This window comes from Calliphora vicina, chromosome 4, assembly GCF_958450345.1.
Source record: "Calliphora vicina chromosome 4, idCalVici1.1, whole genome shotgun sequence".
In the NCBI taxonomy this organism is placed as follows: Eukaryota; Metazoa; Arthropoda; class Insecta; order Diptera; family Calliphoridae; genus Calliphora; species Calliphora vicina.
In genome coordinates this window covers 42,658,326-42,677,223 of record NC_088783.1, presented here as the reverse complement: position 1 = coordinate 42,677,223, position 18,898 = coordinate 42,658,326, and the positions used below count along the sequence as shown (strand labels likewise).

At 32.7% G+C, this 18,898-nt stretch overlaps 1 protein-coding gene across 1 annotated transcript; it reads left to right on the top strand.

Moving 5' to 3' along the window:
* Positions 1-11,622: 11,622 nt before the first annotated feature.
* LOC135959292 (loricrin) lies at positions 11,623-12,483 on the top strand. Its single transcript, XM_065510427.1, has one exon. The coding sequence runs from the start codon at positions 11,623-11,625 to the stop codon at positions 12,217-12,219; it is 597 nt and encodes a 198-aa protein (XP_065366499.1). The 3' UTR covers positions 12,220-12,483.
* Positions 12,484-18,898: the final 6,415 nt, after the last annotated feature.

Sequence of the window (18,898 nt, the reverse complement as noted above, 5' to 3'; positions counted from 1 at the left end):
GACCTAAAATGGAATACAACTCTAATGTGTGGGCCGGTGCTTCGAAGTCTATTTTGGAGTTACTCGACCTCGTACTGGAGAGGGCGAAGATGCTTATCGGTGACAGTAGGGTATCCAGCTCTATTGACTCACTGGAACATCGTTGTAATGTGGGTTGTGTTTCACTGTTCTACCGATACTACAATGGTATGTGCTCTGCTGAAATTAGAGAACTTGTTCCCGAAACCCGCAGTTTTTTACGCAACACACGCTCTTCGGCAAGGGCACATCAATTCGTTGTCGACTGGACAGTGGATCGCACTACACATTACAGAGAAAATTCGTTCTTTAGCCGTACTGTCCGTATGTGGAATAAGCTTCCTCCTGAAGTCTTTCCTATCACTTTCAATATAGGAAAATTCAAATCAAATGTCCACAAACACTACTCCCTCTATCCTCCCTCCCATAACCTATTTTCCTAGTTCCAGCACAATGCTTTGCATGAGTAGGGGTCATCCCCTGAATGCTGGTCCAAGAAAAACAAAATCAAAATAAACCAATGGTAAACGTTCACGATAAGCTTCGGTGAGCAATCGGTGTACTTCAGCGGCACTTTATTTCAAATTAAAGAAGTAAAGAATAACTTCCTGCATATGACGCTTTGTTGATATTTAATCAAAAACACAAACAAAAATTTCAGAAAAATCTCAAAGCAGGGAATGCCCAACGTTTTATATATCGTAGTAAATTTGCGAATGCAATGTTTGTGTGTCCCATGAAGGTAAAATTTAGTGATTGAATAACAATTTTAAATTCGAATTAGTGTAAAATTCAAACGGATTAAGATATCGTAATCAAATTGTGAACATTAATTGTTATTTTTTGCAATTGTCTTCATTTAAATACCGAAATTGCTAAAACAATTTTGTTAATCCTTCCAAAAAATAATATTTGTCGAGGTCATGAAAATAGGTATTTGTTTGTGAGATGATTTCATCGTTGAGGTGAAATCTCTTTCCGATGAGCAAGTTCTTCCAATGGGCTAAATCCTGGAAACTGCATGTGTGTGCACCCTTATTTTTGAAATCCTCAATGAATCGACCCAATAATTTGACATAATGTTCGCCAGTGATTGCTTTAACCTTTTGAAGGTAGTCAATGTGGAAAATGGTAGCCATGACTTTATTGGTTTTCTTTGGCGCCGCTTAACCCCAATAATACCACTGATTTTACTGCTGCTTGGTCTCTAATGTGTTGTGGTGGATCCATGTTTCGTCCACGATTACGAAACGGCGAAAAACTCGTTCATATTGCTATTCAACAACGTCGATTGTGATCAAACGCGACATCCATATTGCGGAAAGCTTTCCCATACCCCAGTGATCATTCAAAATTGGAACCACTGAGTTATATGAGATGCTTATGGCTTCAACAATCTCCCGAACTTTCAATCTTCGATCGACCAACACCATATTGTGAATTTGTTCAATAGTTTCTGGTGTAGAGACCAACACTGGGCATCCAGAACATTCTGCATCTTCCGTGCTTTAGTAAACCACTTTTTTCCCGTTCAAATTAATGGTGCAGAGTTCCCATTGTATTTATCAAGCTTAGCCTTGTTTTGAGTGATGGGTTTAATCCGCAAAAATTAATGCTTAAGGATGCAAACTAAATGACGCAGCTTTTTAAAATTTTGACAGGAGTCAACTGACGGATGCCTGTTAATAGGAGCAGTGTTACCCTTACAATTAAGAAGCGGAAAATTCAAAAAGTCATGGTTATAATTATTCTGAATTTTTAGTTTGATTGTCCGTGAACCATTAAAATTTCGGTAATTGCAACAACTTCTGTCTGGAAAATAGATAGTCTTGTGATTGGGAAGAATTTGGCATATTCTGGGCTTTCAATGTAAAATCCTATAACACTTTATTTCGGACTATAATTTTATCAAAACTGATATTGTTATTAATTCGTTGATCGAGTAATGTAAACCTTGTATTTCTTTCTTTCGTGAATTCAGGTTATAAATTCGATATATAAGTATCATAACACGATTCTATCGCTGGCAACTTTTCATACTGATATTGTCCTAGAATGTTGTCCGTGAGTAGGATATACCACCCATATGTGTTTGGTTAAGGGTTGGTAATATTGAAACAATGGTTTCCACTACGATATTTTCATGGAATAACGGTTTTCAACAATCACAGCATATATTAAATAATTTCATGAAGAAATTCCAGAACCATATTTGACCGAAAGTATTGGGTAAGGACATCGATAATTGCTTCCTGGTATGTCAAACATTTAGCCGCCTAAAACATATTTGGAAATCACTCTCTTTATCGCTGCATACGAAAATTGCAATCTTCAATGCCAATGTCAAATCGACCCTTCTGTACATCTGCGAAACTTTGAATCATACGCTCTGGGAAAGAACAAGCCAACAAAACCTATTGATTGAAATAAGGAGACGAAAATGGCGTTGGATCGGCCGCACCCTTAGAAGACAGACTAACGACATCACGAGAATTGACATATACTGAACACAACAAGAGAACAGAACAAGGGGACGCCCAGCGCATACATGGAGAAGAAAGATGGCCGAAGTAAATATCAGTGGCAAGAGTTGGGGAGAATTGAAGGCGTTAGCACAAAATTGAGAGATGTTCAAACATTTTGTTGAGGCCTAATGCTCCTGTAGGATTGAAGGGAACTTATATTGGGTACGATATGTCATACTATATGTATTATGATGACGTTGTCTGTGATACTATTACCAAGAAATTATAAACAAAATTTAATTTCTAGTAATTTAAGACACTTTTCTGCTAACCTTCTTCTTTGATACAAATCTCTACTTAAATCGGCCAACATTATCTGTACACACTTTATACAAAGAAGAATCACACCAAAGTAATTTCAAGAATCCCTGACAAACAATTTAATTTTAAACAAATAACATGTCATGATAACCACACATTTTCCTTAATTATAACCGGAACTTTGATATGAACACATGAACTGCAAATGAAGACAAAATTTGCAAACAAAACACAAACTATTTTGTTTTTTAAGAAAAAAAAGGTATGAACATTTAATCATACACCTCAAACTAATTATTTATTTTAATAAAACTCATTATTGTTAGTTTCTTAAAGAAACAAAAGCGACTTCTGTGCACCATAATTATGAACGTAATATATGAATGTTAATATAAAAAACAAAAAAAAATAATAATAATTTTAAACTATAATTTTCTCACATCTACAAACGATAAATGAAACGAAAAAAATAATAAATTAATAATTAGGCAAAACTTAGATGTTTGTACTTGTACGAGTACTTGTTCAAATACTTGTACAATAATGTACCTACTGCACAATAAACACAATAACAAATGTGTTTCATGTCTACACATCCCCTACCATGGCATGTCATTACATTACAATACCAACTACACTGCCATACCATGCCAAGCCAAGCCATTTCATAAACATTTACACAGACGATAAAAGCTCTTAAGAATAATTTAACCATAAATTGCGATTTAAACACCGACACTTTACTATACATATCCAAGCATACATACATACACTGACATAATCATGGTCTAAAACAAAACAGTTTGACTTGTTCGAATATGCACTGTTAGTTAGTTAGATATTTAGTTAGACCTAGGCAGGCTGTTAGAAAGACCCACTACAAATAATAGAAATAAGTGGCGCTATAATTCAAACTGAAGACGAGACCTCGCAAATAACTTGTCTTCACTTCGTTTCATATAATCATCATCGTGATAGTGATCATCATCATCATCTTCGTTGTTGGCAATCATGATGGTTTTAAAAACTAAAAATGCAAGTTACGAATTATAAATTTTGAATTGTTTTTGTACTCGTCGTCGTCTTTGTAATGAATAGTCGTACAAGTTCTATGGCATAGTTGATGGTCAATTGTACTTGTACGTACTAACAGCTTGTAAAGCCAGCGGGAAAAAATGCCTAGGACTTCACTTTGTAGGCCTTCTAAAAGACAGCCGTTTGAAAAGTGCCAATTTGAAACCTTACGCTATCTATATTTTAAAAACCGCAATTTATTGACAAAATATTATGATAATGTTCCTTCAGCCATAAATTCTTAATCAGCAATCAGATATTAACTTTGTATTAAACATTTTGTCTCAGAATAACATTCTGATCCATAGAAATTTGGTAACACTTGGCACAAACAATTGTATTAGTCAAAGAATAAACACCACTGAAAGAAACAAATTTGTATGGATAAGATTTCGTTTTTAAGTTGATATAAAGGTGCTACTCATAAGGGCACTTATTCCTTCTAAATTCCATTGGAAATGCGATTCGAGTATTTGAAATCCATTTAGTTTATTATAAATCTCTACTCTTCTCTCTTTCATTTAATACATGCAGGAAATTTGTTAAAATTGTTTTGGAGAAGTATATAATTCAGGGATAGGAAATTCAGCTGAATTATAAGTATTTAACTTTCTCTGGGTTAAATTTAAATTCAGGGAACACTATTTCCACTTCGGGTTTATTTACAAAAGTCCAAATGCGGGAAGGGTAATTACACTATCGAGTTTCGAAGACCTTTCCAATTACATATTGAAGATTCTTGAGAGTTGTCCGAGCAGTGAAATTGTAGTTGCTAGTGATTTCAATGTTCACAACTCCTACTGGCTTCGCCACTCTGGCCACACGACTACTGAAGGCCAATATGTTGAGCTATTCGGACATCAACATAACACTCTTGACCATTTTCTCATCTCACACATTGAAAAGTATGAAGTGGATATTCTTGCATCTCTCGGTAATTCGGATAATTTCCGCCTCCTTTTCGCTCTCAGAACTTCGCAATGTTTCAGAAATAGCTACGAAATCTTAAATTTGTATATACAAAAAGGCTCGTTGTGCGGAACCCAACGACTTCTTTCGGTATTTTATTTGGCAACTTTGTTTCCAAGACAATTATTTGAATGCAATTGCGAAAATGTTTGAGAAAGTAATTATGTTGGGATTTAAGACTTTAATTCCAACAAAGAAATCTTCGATTAGATTTACACAAAAATCTTGGTTTAATCAGATGTGCAAAACAGCAATCAGATCCAAGAGAGGAAGCATTCAGAACATGGCGCAATAACCAATACGTAGAAACAGATTCGCTACGCAGAAATGCAAACTCTTCGTGTGTCAAAGTACTAAGGCGCGAAAAAGTTCCATACAAGCAACACCTGGTTGAGCCTGACCTGGTTGAAAAAACAAACGTTTTACCTGAATTATTCGCAAGTAATTCTCACTTGCCGGAAAGTGATCAACCACTGTAAATCTCAACGTAAATAAGTCTCCTGGGTCAGATAGCATACCAAACTTTCAGCACTTCATTCACATGATTGTATCAACCATATATATGGTTACAGTAAACAAATATATGTTTGTGGCAACCATATTTATGATGAATAATTTTATCATAATATGTTGTTCTCAGATTATGATAAGCCTTAAGCCAAGAGCACCATAATATGATAAGTCCTTCATCATATGAATGGCTGTCACAAACATATATTTGTTTACTATAACCATTCATATGGTTGATACAATCATGTGAATCGTAAATTAACCATATTATGGTTACCACAATCATGTAAATGGTTACTGTGACTATAATATAGTTAAAAAACTTGTAACAATATTGAAATGGTTACAGTAACCATGCCCAACTATATTTTTTCTCTGCATGTACCATCCAAACTGATGTAAAGTATGGTAAACTGCTATCTGGCTAAATATTTGGATTCCAACAATTTACTTCACGACCGCCATTATGGCTTTCATAAAGGACGCTCTACGGGAGACTTGCTAGCCTTCCTATCGGTAAAATGGTATCGTCCCATTCACCGTTTTGGCGATAGTAAAGTGGTGGATCTAGATATTTCCAAGGCGTTCGATAGAGTGCGGTATGATGCTGTTTTATCAAAACTTATTGCTTTTGGTGTCGGTATATACTTCTCTCGATTTATATCGAGCTTTCTCAGAGATCGCACTATAAGATTTGTTATAGATGGGATCTCATCAAACGAGTTCAAGATAAATTCAGGAGTATATCAGTTCATACCAAGTAACATACCAAGCCTGCCGGAGATTGGGACAAGAAGAAGAATAAAAAAAGTGGTAGTTAAATGGTTGTCATTTGCCCTACATTTCGACAGCGTATTCAATAAGAACGTAGACAGATACAGAGAATACAAAAATTGAGAGTAGACTCACTAAGCACTGTGAATTACCGCATATGGCTATGCAATAAGAGGATATGAGTACAACCCAGCATTCTGCAATTTGTTTTCTTGTTTTTCTCAAATGCCAGAGTATTAGTACTATTGAATTTAATAGAGAAGTGTTTTGCAGAGTATGTCAATCGGCCACCTGCTATGACATTTCCATGATAAATTCACCCGTCAATAACGTTGCGAATGGGTTGAAGATTCACTAGTAGTAGTTCTCAGTGGCTAAGTAATTCGACGTGGTGGAACTAGTTCACCGAACTGAAGGAATATTCTATAAGATCCGATAGTCAATCCTTCCTTCTCTCGGAAAGTGGTCTAGAAGTTCCTTGTATCTCCTTCTAAATGCATACACATTCAAAATTCCAAAAAAAGTTCTAATATTCCGGTACATGAAACAAGAAGAAGGTAAGAAATCTTCTAAACAATTTTGTATTTTTTAAATATTTTCCGTAATAACCGTCTTTAAAGGCTTTCTTCAGCAGACCTTCAATTAGGCTTTCAATTTCAGGTCTTTTAATAGAAGTTCCTATATGGACATTCTATGAGGCATTACGCGATAGGTCTCCTTACAGGCCGTCAACGAAAGACCTTCTATGCAATGCCCTGGCTCCCAATGACACGCCTTGTAAAATTGAAACGATTTTACAATGAGACTAAGTGTCCTTGTGTATGCAAAATAAGGCCTTTGGGAAGGCCTCTTTACTATATATTTTCCCCCCTCAGTAGTAAGTATAATGTATTTAGTAGTTTGTTGCATTCGTATTAGTAGTGATAGTTAGTTGTGTTAACAAAAGCAGAGGCGCAATAAAAAATATAATTAAATGAGGTTTTTTATGAAGCGTTTACACTGCACACAAACAAAAATTCATTTCAATTCCTGAACATCTTTCATGCTACTGACTTAAATATTTTTAGCATTCAGGTTCCTAATTTCCACGATTTTTTCCTTACCCAGAAAGAAGTATAAAGTAACTCTGTATATGGTTCTACAATGTTGGCCTAACCTTTTTAAGGGTTTCTAAAAAATGTCATACTCGTAGTTTTAATCGGTATACAATGTAAATTACGAACGAGACATTTTTCAAATCAAATTGTTGATCAACAAATTTAAACCACTACTATTGTTATTATTTTCTCTAACTACGAATAACCTTAAAAGTCGCAATGTAAGGTATCTTAATAATTTCTTTTAGAACATTTCATTCTTAATGACCGAATTTTTCTGCTGTGTTTTGAGTTGAGTGAAAAATGCGTTTATTTCAACCGTAATGTTTCTTTGCCAACTGACTAGCTGGTGCTGGATTTTGATTTGGCCATTTGGCAACGAATCTGAATATTGTAAATTTAAAAAGAAAAATTATAAAGAAATTCCCAGAGGAATCTACCTTTTTATATCCACCACCACACGCAGAAAAAAAACATGGTTATGGTAACCATAAACTAAGAGCAACATATTATGATCAGATTTATGCTTGTAGTCCAAAACATTATGATCATTATTAGTATCATTAAATATCATAATATGTTCTGAAATAGTTAAATTTTGTTACAAATCAATCATAACATGTTCTGAAATAATCATATTATGATATAAATCAATCATAATATGACACAATGTAATCATATTTATGACCCAATTAAATCATATTATGATCCAAAGTAATCATATTGTTATTAAAATTTATTTTTATAAATACAAAATTTTATTTTAATAGATTTTAGTTTTAAGGTATTAAATTCCCAATTAAAATATTATTGATCAGTTCACTGGAATTTATTGTTATTCGATCTAGGAAAGTTAAAGATAATATACAAATAAAACTATAGAGCGAATGGGAATTACAGATACTCAAAATTTACTTGTAAAAATAACAAAGTTTAGACAAACACCAGCACTGACAAATGGTGGGAAAAAAGACTATTAAAAGTAAACATATTTTGTTTGCATATTAAACATATTATGGCTACATAATATAATATGTTTACCTATTTATCATTATTTAGTTGTTGTAAACATATTCTGTTTACATCTTAAACATATTATGACTACGCGTATAAAAACTTAACGTTTAATGGTTGTACATAACATAATATGTTCAACTATTTATAATTATTTAGTTGTCCGAACCATTCGGTGAACCATATTCATATTTATATCATTTAATGATTGTACATGTATATATAAACGTTTACAGCAACTAAAATATTGTTCAAATTTAATAAAAACAACAATTATATGTTTACGACAACAATATATTGTTACAACGAACATAGTATAGTTGTCGTAACCATGTCGAACCATGTTTATTCTCTGCGTGCAAAAAGCATATCGAAATAGTGGTCGTAGAACCAAAAATTATATATATTTGGGTCCTTATAAAATTCTAAGGTGATCCAGTTATGTCCGTCCGTTAGTCTGTTGTTGGCACAATTTCCCCAAATATCCGCTGTTGCCCGTAGAAATGTTTGGTATTGAAAATTGTCAAAATCGTTCAAGTAGAATCAGAGTTATGAACCAATAATTGTAGGCATTACTCCATGAAGATTGTTGTCAAACTCAACAAGAGATTGTAGAATCATTGGACGCTGCTTTATCCTAAAATAGGGAAAATTTGTACCAAAGACGATTTTGCATGTCCGAAATGATGGTTGACCGCTATAAAAGAAAATAATTTTTCTTTTATAGCGGTGAAAAATGGATATATTACGATAACTCGAAATGTAAGAGATCGTACTTGATGGCCGGACAACCAGCCGAATCGACACCAAAGCAAAATACCCATGGCGCTTAGGTAGTACTATGTATTTTGGTTTGAAGAGAGCATTGGCCGAAAAACATCCAGAATATGCGGCCAGACATGAAACTGAAATATTCCATCATGTCAATACTCGGCCACATATACCCTTCACCAAATTATACTTAAAAATATTTTTTTTTTTAAATATTTTTATTTAAACAAAATCAAAATTTTTTTTTAATGTTTTAAAATTTTTTAATAAATTTTTTTTTCCAAATTGTATTTTAATTTTTTTTAAAAAAATTTTTTTCAAAATTTTTTTTTTTAAATTTCTTTAATTAATTTTTTGGAAAAAGAATTTATGACAAAAAAAAAAATTTTTGATGAAAAAAAAATTCGGGTTAAAAAATATTTTTTTCCGATTTTGACCCATTGTATGTCCAACTTACTATGGTATTATATACGTCGTTGCAAAGGTCTTTGAAATATCTATCATTAGATATCCATATTGTCTATATTAGTAATCCAGATATAGGTCAAAAATCGACCTTATATCTCAGCCATTTGTGGACCGATTTTCTCGATTTTAAATAGCTACCGAGCCGGAAGAATTTCGGAGATGTTGATGTATGAATCGTGTATGTAAGTTATTTGGGGTCTTCGGAAAGTTGATTTCAACACACAGACGGACATGGCTATATCGATTCCGCTATCTATAACGATCCAGAATATATATACTTTATGGGGTCGCAAATGAAAAATGTGGAAATTACAAACGGAATGACAAACTTATATATACCCTTGCCACTCATGGTGAAAAATATTATAAATATCGATATCGAACCAAACTTTTACACAGATAAAATATCATGCTATAGGTTTTTGCGACGATCATTCTATAATTTGCGAGAGCTCTCTAGTGACTAGTTGTGATATAACAAGTAAGAGAGCTATATTCGGCTTAACCGAATCTTATATACCCCTCACCAAATTATAATTCAAAATACAAATTTTAAATATTTTTAGGTAAACTTTTTTTTTAGTTTTTTTCATTTTTTGTAAAAAAAAATTTTTTGTTGTTTAATTTAATTTTTTTTGTCTTAAATTTTATTAATTTTTTTTTAATTTTAAAATTTTTTTTTTTCACAATATTTTTTTTGTGAATACGTCTTTGCAAAGGAAATATGAAATATCTGTCATTAGATATCCATATTGTCTATAATAATGACTTAGTAATCCAGATATAGGTCAAAAATCGAGGTTGTCCTGGTTTTATCCTCATATCTCAGCCATTTGTGGACCGATTTTGCTGATTTTATATAGCAAACTTCTCGAAAGCATGTCTGACATAATTATTCAAGATTTGGATCCCGAAGATATCTTTGGTCTTCAGAAAATTGATTTCAACAGACAGACAGACATGGCTTAATCGGCTCCGCTATCTATAATGATCCAGAATATATATACTTTATAGGGTCGGAAATGAAAAATGTAGAAATTACAAACGGAATGACAAACTTATATATATCCTTCTCACGAAGGTGAAGGGTATAAAATTATAGGTTCCTACCACGAATCCTTAATCTACCAACAATGCTCTGTAAACATAAGTCTACCAACTTCAATACTTGTCCACAGGCAGTGTAAACCGCTCACATATGTCTATGTCTATTCGATTATCATTTGTTTGGCTCAATGATGATAGTGAACGCATTTTGATTTTAAGGTTTTTTTAAACAGACCTCAAACTCACACAACACAACTCGAGTGGACTGAAACAGACTCAGAGTAAAGCAGCGTCATGTGAAGGCGTTGTTTTGTAAAGATTTTTAAGCCGAGATTGTAAACACTGGTAGTTGGTTGCTGTATTTGTTTGTTCATTTGGTCTGTTGTAACAACAGTTTTGTGTGGTAGTAAAGAGACGAGTAATAAAATTGGCAACAAACTACAGAAATACTCGTAAGTAACCAACTAACTACTAACTAACTACGTTGTAATGTAACTACGAGTAACAAGTAGACAGCAGCTTTTTTTAAATTTGCTGCTGACGATGAGGCAGCATGAAATTCGCACAAATAAAGACGACGGTGACGAGCGCGTTTTGTGGAAGCAAACAAAAATAAAATGGCACAAGCTGAGAGGAGATTTGTTTGATTGCCAGCCAGCCAGCATTAGGTTTGTTCGTGTGGCTTTGTAATCCGATGTTTATTGTTGCTTTGTAAATGTAAATGTAGCATAAGAATATTTAGAATTTGTGAGTTTTAACTGTGAGCAACTCAAATAGTTTATGGGCGGGGGAGAGGTTATGACCAGGGGGTTGCTGGCTGTGGTGCTAGTGATGTTTTGTGATTGTTGGGTGGTTGTGGTGTTGGATGGCGATTTTGCTTTTGTTCACTTAGCCAGCAGAGTGTTGGGAAAATTAAAAAAAAAAAAACAAAGATAGACAAAAAAACTTTGTCAAATTTCATTTGCTTGAAGACTTCTAGTGTTGGGTAGTTAGTTGTTGGTATAAATACTTGTTGTTAATCTCTAACTGTTATTAGTTGAGGCATTTCAATCTTAGCGATAGGAACTGCTCCTTGTGATACGGTTAAAAAAAAAATGAAACGTTCTATTATCATTCTCTTGGTGGGCTTAACCGCTCAAGCCTTTGCTGGTTTCCTGGGTGGCGGCGGCGGTGGTGGCTGGTCAGGAGGTGGTGGTGGTTCCAGTGGCTGGTCTAAGTCTGGCGGTGGAGGCGGTTGGTCAGGATCAGGATCCACTGGCGGATGGTCTGGTGGTGGCGGTAGCAGCGGTGGAGGATGGTCTGGTGGTGGCGGTAGCAGTGGTGGAGGATGGTCTGGTGGTGGCGGTAGCGGAGGTGGCACCAAAATCATTAAAATTATAAGTCTTGGTGGGGGAAGTAGCGGTGGTGGAGGCGGTTGGCCTTCAGGAGGTAGCAGTGGCTGGTCTTCAGGCGGCGGAGGTGGTGGCTGGAAATCTGGCGGTGGAGGTGGTGGCTGGTCTCTAGGTGGTGGTGGTGGCAGTAGTGGTTGGCCTTCAGGTGGCAGCAGTGGCTGGTCTTCTGGAGGCAGTGGTGGTGGCTGGAAATCTGGCGGTGGTGGAGGATGGTCCGGTGGCAACAGCGGCTGGTCTTCTGGTGGCAGTGGTGGTGGCTGGAAATCCGGTGGAGGTGGTGGTGGCGGCTGGAAATGGTAGACATTCGACCAATGTGAATACAAATTTGCATGCAGTGATATCATCTCAATCAAACAAAATATAAATATGTAAATAAAGTTGTGTATAAAATTATGCGTTTACAACAGACAGACAAACAAAAAAATATTATAAAAAAATCTTGTTAATAATTAAAATGGTGCTAAATCTAATGTGTATGTATGTGTAAATAAACAAATGAAAAAATAGAAATAAGCAAAAAATATTAATAAATAATTTTTCACTAAAAACAAAATAAAAAACAAACTTGTTTGGTGTTACTTTTTTATAAATGAAAAAAGGACTTTGCTCAATAAAAATATTTACAACTTAAAACTATATTTTAAATATTTGATGTAACAGATAATTGAATTTTAAAACTCTCCTAACGGAAAAAATATATTCCATTAAAATAATATGCTTGAAGGATTCAATTAAGAATTCTATCAACAAAATTTAAATTCGATACCTACCATCAATAATTTCAATACATATTAGTCCTTTTAAATAAAGCATTTTGCTGTTCAATGAAGAGAATAGTGAAATGAAAATGTGATGTTCTAAATAAGGTGCTAAATATCAAGTGTCCGCTATTCGAGATATTGGAGGTAAAAGGTCATAATTACATACAACAAAAAATCTTGGTTAAGATTTTGTTTTTTTAAGTTGATTTAAATGTGCTAGTCATAAGGGCATTTATAGCATCAGAATTGCATAGGATATCACATAGGATTCGAGTATTCGAAACCCATTTAGCTTATGATTAATCTCTGCCGGGTCCTCTAGAAAAGTGTTAGATCTAGAAATGATACCTATCACAGGATCAGTTCTGTTAGAATCATATATAAGGCACAATTGTATCACAAATTCATCTGTGACGGAGAATGATAGCGTTTAGCAGTGTTGCCATTTCATGGTGAACAAAAAGGGCTAAATACTTAGAAAAAAAGGCTAAAAAAGGACTAAAAAGTGGCTAAAAAAGAGCTAACATTTTTAATTAAAAAAATACATACATTTGACACAAAAACAACTTAGAATGTTACATTTGGCTATGCCGAATAGAAAAACAAAAATGCAAGAAAATAAGAATATTTATTCCTGTATGTTGATCCTTATCTTTATAATAACGTAATATGGGGCCACACGTATATCATATGCCGATGTTTTTAAAGCCTGGTATTTATCACCTGGCCTGCAAATTGCTCCTAGGTAAATTTTTTTATATGAAAGACAAATTATGTATAAAGTAATCCTTTGTGATAACTTCGATGGAGAATATTTTGATAAGTGAATATGGTAAATATGCCTCTCATGTAATGCAGAAAAAAATATTCTAAAAATTATACACGTCGCCGGACAGAATTGATTTTCATTGGCAAAAACATAAATTTTGTCATTAGTTAGTAAACATATCAAAACTAAGATAACCAAAATATGTAAACATAAATATTTAATTTAAATTTGGAAAAAGTTAATTTTCTATATTTGATCAGATAAAAATGATCATAGCTTTCTTTCTAAATTGGTTGGATTGTAGTCTTTGAAAACGGTATACTACATGGCATGTGTTATAAAATATTTGTTAAAGTACTATATTTACGTCAATACATCGCCCAGATAAAGTTAAAAGTATTCTCTTTAACCCTATATATGATTTTGTAAACGCCCGAACCCGCACGTAAAACATTAACATATTTATTAACAATTTTTATTCAAATAACGTCCATTTTCTCGAATTAGAATCACTTTCTGAGTCGATTAAACGAAGTCCGTCCATGTAAACCTTGTGCGCAAATTTCCCCTCGAAATTGGACTTTATCGGTCATAAATGTTTAATTTATAAATGTATCTCCACAAATTGCGCCCCAAATAAGTTTTATATATACAAAATTCATGTCACCAAATTTTGTTACGATCAGTCCATAATTAGTCATAGCTCCCATATAGACCCGCTTCCGAAAATCACTTCAACGTGCATAAATCGCTTAAAAATGTTGGTATACTCACAAAATTCAACATATCAAACTTTCATATAGACACAAATCACACGACCTAATTTCATGGTGATCGGTCCATAATTGGTCATAGCCCCCATATAGGCCCACTTCCGAAAATCACTCAAAAATACAAATTATTGAAATTTTAAAAGAAAATTGTTATTAATCTTTTAGTTAGTGTAGGGTATTATATGGTCGGGCTTGACCGACCATACTTTCTTACTTGTTTTAATGTATGGAAGGCCCAACAATTTGTATGTGCTTAAATTGTTCACTGGTTCAACATTTTTAGTTAATTTTTGTCATAATATCCCTGCCAATTTTTTTGAACTGATTTTACTAATTTTCAACAGCAAAAATTTCAGAACATTAGAGTAAATATATAATTTTCATTACAGTAAATATATATGGCTAAATGAAAATAAAAAAGGCTAAAAAAATGGCTAAAGGCTAAATTAATTTTTTTGTGGCTAAACAAGATTGAAAAGGGCTAAATTTAGCCCAAAAAAGGCTAAATTGGCAACACTGCCGTTTAGACACTTTTGAAGAAGTACCTAAATCAGGGATAGAAAATTTAGTACTACTAAAAGTACTTTTTAACAGAGCCATGATATATTAAGTTCTTTATATGAATTATAGACTTTAAAAAAATTAAGCCTATATTTTTATTGAATTCAGCATTTCGTAAGTAATTATTCAAGATTTTCCGATTGTTAGAACACCCGAATTTTTCTTCACTCGTACAAATATTAGTTAGACTTAGTGGCATTCAAGAACCAGCATCTTTCCCAAAATTAAGCAATATATTAAACTAATTGTTCAATAATCAAATAGGCCGTTGTGTAATTGAGAAAGTTCCTTCTTTTCGAAAAAGTCATTCCAATTGGATAACTTAAGTTTATTGGATCTCGTTTCAGGTTTATGTAAAAGTAGTGGCGGAATCTTTTATACTTACTTTTTGACTTTGAACATAAAAATTAGTTATGATCAGCACATAAAACCCAATCATTAGAAAGGTTCTTGCAAAGGTACCGTGAAATAACTCCCAAATGAAATAACTCCTCACGAAAAGATGAAATAACACCCAACAAATTTTTCATACAACTTAGGACTCATTTCATTATGAAACAACTCCTAACGCATAGGGAGTTATTTCATAATTTTTTGATGGGAGTTATTTCATAATGCAATAACTGCCAATGAAACAACTCCCAATGAAATTTTTGTTGGGTTTTATTTAATTTTATATTGGGAATTAGGAGTTATTTCACTGTATTGGGAGTTATTTCATTTTTGTTAGGTTCTACTTTGCAAAAGCAGAACCCATAAATATAAAAAACTGGCTTCACTCAGAAAAGTTTTTTGCATTCTCTGGGGTGTATCAAAAACTGGCTTTGCTCAGAAAAGTTTTTTGCATTGCCGGCCTTTGGCTGGGCTCAAAGGTTTTCTCCACGGCCTTTGTCAGGTTGCAACGATTTCTTAATCTGGTGCGAAATGAAAATCGGTTTTCTGAAATATTATAAAACCTTTCTGCAATGAAAGAAATCTTTTCTGAGCGAAGCAAGAAGTTTTGGTACACTCCAGAGGAGAAAACCTTAGCGCCCGGCCGAAGGCTCTAAGGGTAAAATGAAATTACCCAGAGGAGTAAAACTTTGCGCTACGCCATAGGCCCGCAATGCAAAAAATGTTTGGTAAGCGAAGAATAATTTCACTTCTGAAGTTCCTTTTTTTAAATTACATAAATAAATTGCTTCGGATTGGGAATTATTTCATTTCTATTGGAATTTATTTCATTGGGAGTTATTTCGCTTTTTTGGGACTAATATTTTTAAAATTATGAAACCGCCGATTATTGGGATTAATTTCATTTTACCCTTTGGTAGTTATTTAATTTTTCAAGTTTGGGAATTATTTCATTTTCGATGGGAATTATTTCATAGGGAGTTATTTCATTGGGAGTTATTTCATTTGGGAGCTATTTCACGGTACCTCTTGCAAATACTGATTTTGATCAGAAAATTTTATTGATAACTTGAAAATATGACTGTAATAAAAAGTGCTTTCAATCTCATTCAAAATCTTTATTTTCAATCCAAAAAAACATGAAATGAGTTTCAGTCCAGGATCAATACCAGCTATCAATTATCTATTATAGCTTAGGAGATATTCGCATTTGAAAACTAAATTTTAAATGATTTTTACCCAAACTACTCCAGGGTTTTTTAATAACAGGTTTTTATTTTTACAAATGTATATGTCAAAGAAAAAAATAATTGTTAACAAATCATGACTGCATCGAAAGTTATAAGGCGATTTTTTTGGGGAAAAAAGTATGTTTTTCTTTTTAAATTATCTATAAAATGTATAAAGAAATTTTTAAAGCTAACTCTAAATATTTTAAATAAAAAATTTTTTAAAATTTTTGGGATTTGGGATGGTGAAAAGTTCCTTCCAAAAATCACCTATTTTTTATGTAAAATTCAACATTATGGGAAAATTCGCAATAGTTGATATCAAAATATAGTAACCCAATTTAGAGGGCCTAATATGTTTCTAATTATTTTTTGAAAGGTCTTGATAAAACCGTACTAAAAATTAAATATGTTTGTATACCTAAAAATAAATTGTTCACTGAAGTCCACTATTTCACATGATCAGAATCATATTGTACATTAAACCAAAAATGTGCTTCATCACTGAACTCAGGAAAAGAATAATTTCTGATATTAATAAGGTGTTTAATTTTCAATTGATCCATTAATGTAGGCAAAGGAGTTTTTAGAACCTGTTACTATTTCATAGTATCCATATTAATTGCTGTTAATTTTCTAATTTCTATTACAAATATTTATAAATTTATGTTGTTTCCATTAAATTAAATAAACAAACAAAGTATATTTTGTCTGCTAGTAATAACTTACAAAATTTATGAGATTTTCAATAAATAAACTTGTCCATCTTCAACTTCAATTGCTAGAAAATTTAATTAATTCTAATGAACTTGAACTATACAAATTATAATACACATTTAATAGCAAATTGCCATTAAAATGTTTGAAAAAATAATAAAATCGAAAACAAACACATAATTTTACATAAAATACACATGATTTTCCAAATATTATTACTGGTGATACAGATGCCGTGATTTGTTCAAAAGACACTTGTTCGTTACTACTTAATAGAAATTAATGATTTTGATATTTTATTGATTTTGAAAATGAACAAAAAAAAATTTTGTTTAAAAATTCAAATAAATAGTCAATGTATTTATTAATTTTTTATAATGTTTGAATTTGTATGTGGGAATTAGAATTGTTTGTTTTATTTCTTCTGTAATTTGTATTGAATAGTAACTTTAATGAGTAGTAAATAATTGAAAATTACTATGATGTGAGAAGATTTTATGTACTACTGTTGTACCTAATGAAATAATTTCAGAATTACAGAAGTTGTAAGACCTTTTGAAGGTTAAATAGATGCAGTTTAGGGGAAAGCGAAATTATGTATTCAAATTATTTTATGATGAATGAATAATACAACAAATATGGTATGAAGTGGACTTAAAAGTTTAAACAACTCAAATGGGTATAATATCATAATATTCATGATAGATCTTAAATAAAACTGAAACCAAAATATTTATTGTTCTATTTTGCTCATTAAAATATGCAAAAAAAAGTCGGTTGTATTTTATATCAAAAATTTTTAACATCACAGATAGATGAGGAGCGGCAGAACAAAAGATGCTATTTTGCATTATTTGAAAAATTGTTTATTTTGTATTTTTATAATATTTGGGTTGAAATCTACTAGAAACAATCAAGTTACTTTTTTAATTTTTTTGACAAAACATCCTTAACATTAAATGTGGTGAGTTATGGCAGTTAGATGCATCTATTGTTAAGTAAGAAACCTGTTACCATTTCCATGTTCATGCAGTTTTTTAAGGAGGCAAAATAAATAAAAGACAATTTCCCAAAAGTTTTAAATCGTCAAAAAAGTTACTTTTGCTCTGCGGCTTCTCAGATATGTATTTAAATTAGATACAGCCTAAATAATTTTTAACTTACAATTTCAAATACATAATTATTATACCCTACACCTCCATAGTGGAGAGGGTATAATGCGTTTGTGCAGATGTTTGTAACGCCCAAAAATATTAGTCTAACACCCACCTCAAAGTATACCGATCGACTTAGAATCACTTTCTGAGTCGATTAAACGATGTCCGTCCATCTGGCTGTCTGGTCGGTTGGCTGGCTGTCCATGTAAACCTTGTGCGCAAAGTATAGGTCGCAATTTTAAAGATATTTCGATAAAAGTTGGTACCTATTTTTTTTTTGGCCCAAGGACCAAGCCTATTGAGACTGTCTGAAATCGGTCCATTATTTCTCATTACCCCATACAAATGTCCTTCCGAAATTGGACTTTATCGGTCATAATTGTTTAATTTATATATGTATCTCCACAAATTCTGCTCCAAATAAGTTTTATATATACAAAATTCATGTCACCAACTTTTTTTACGATCGGTCCATAATTAGTCATAGCTCCCATATAGACCCGCTTCCGAAAATCACTTTAACGTGCATAAATCGCTTAAAAATGTTGGTATACACACAAAATTCAACATAATTCACTTTTATGTAGACATAAATCACACGACCTAATTTCAGGGTGAT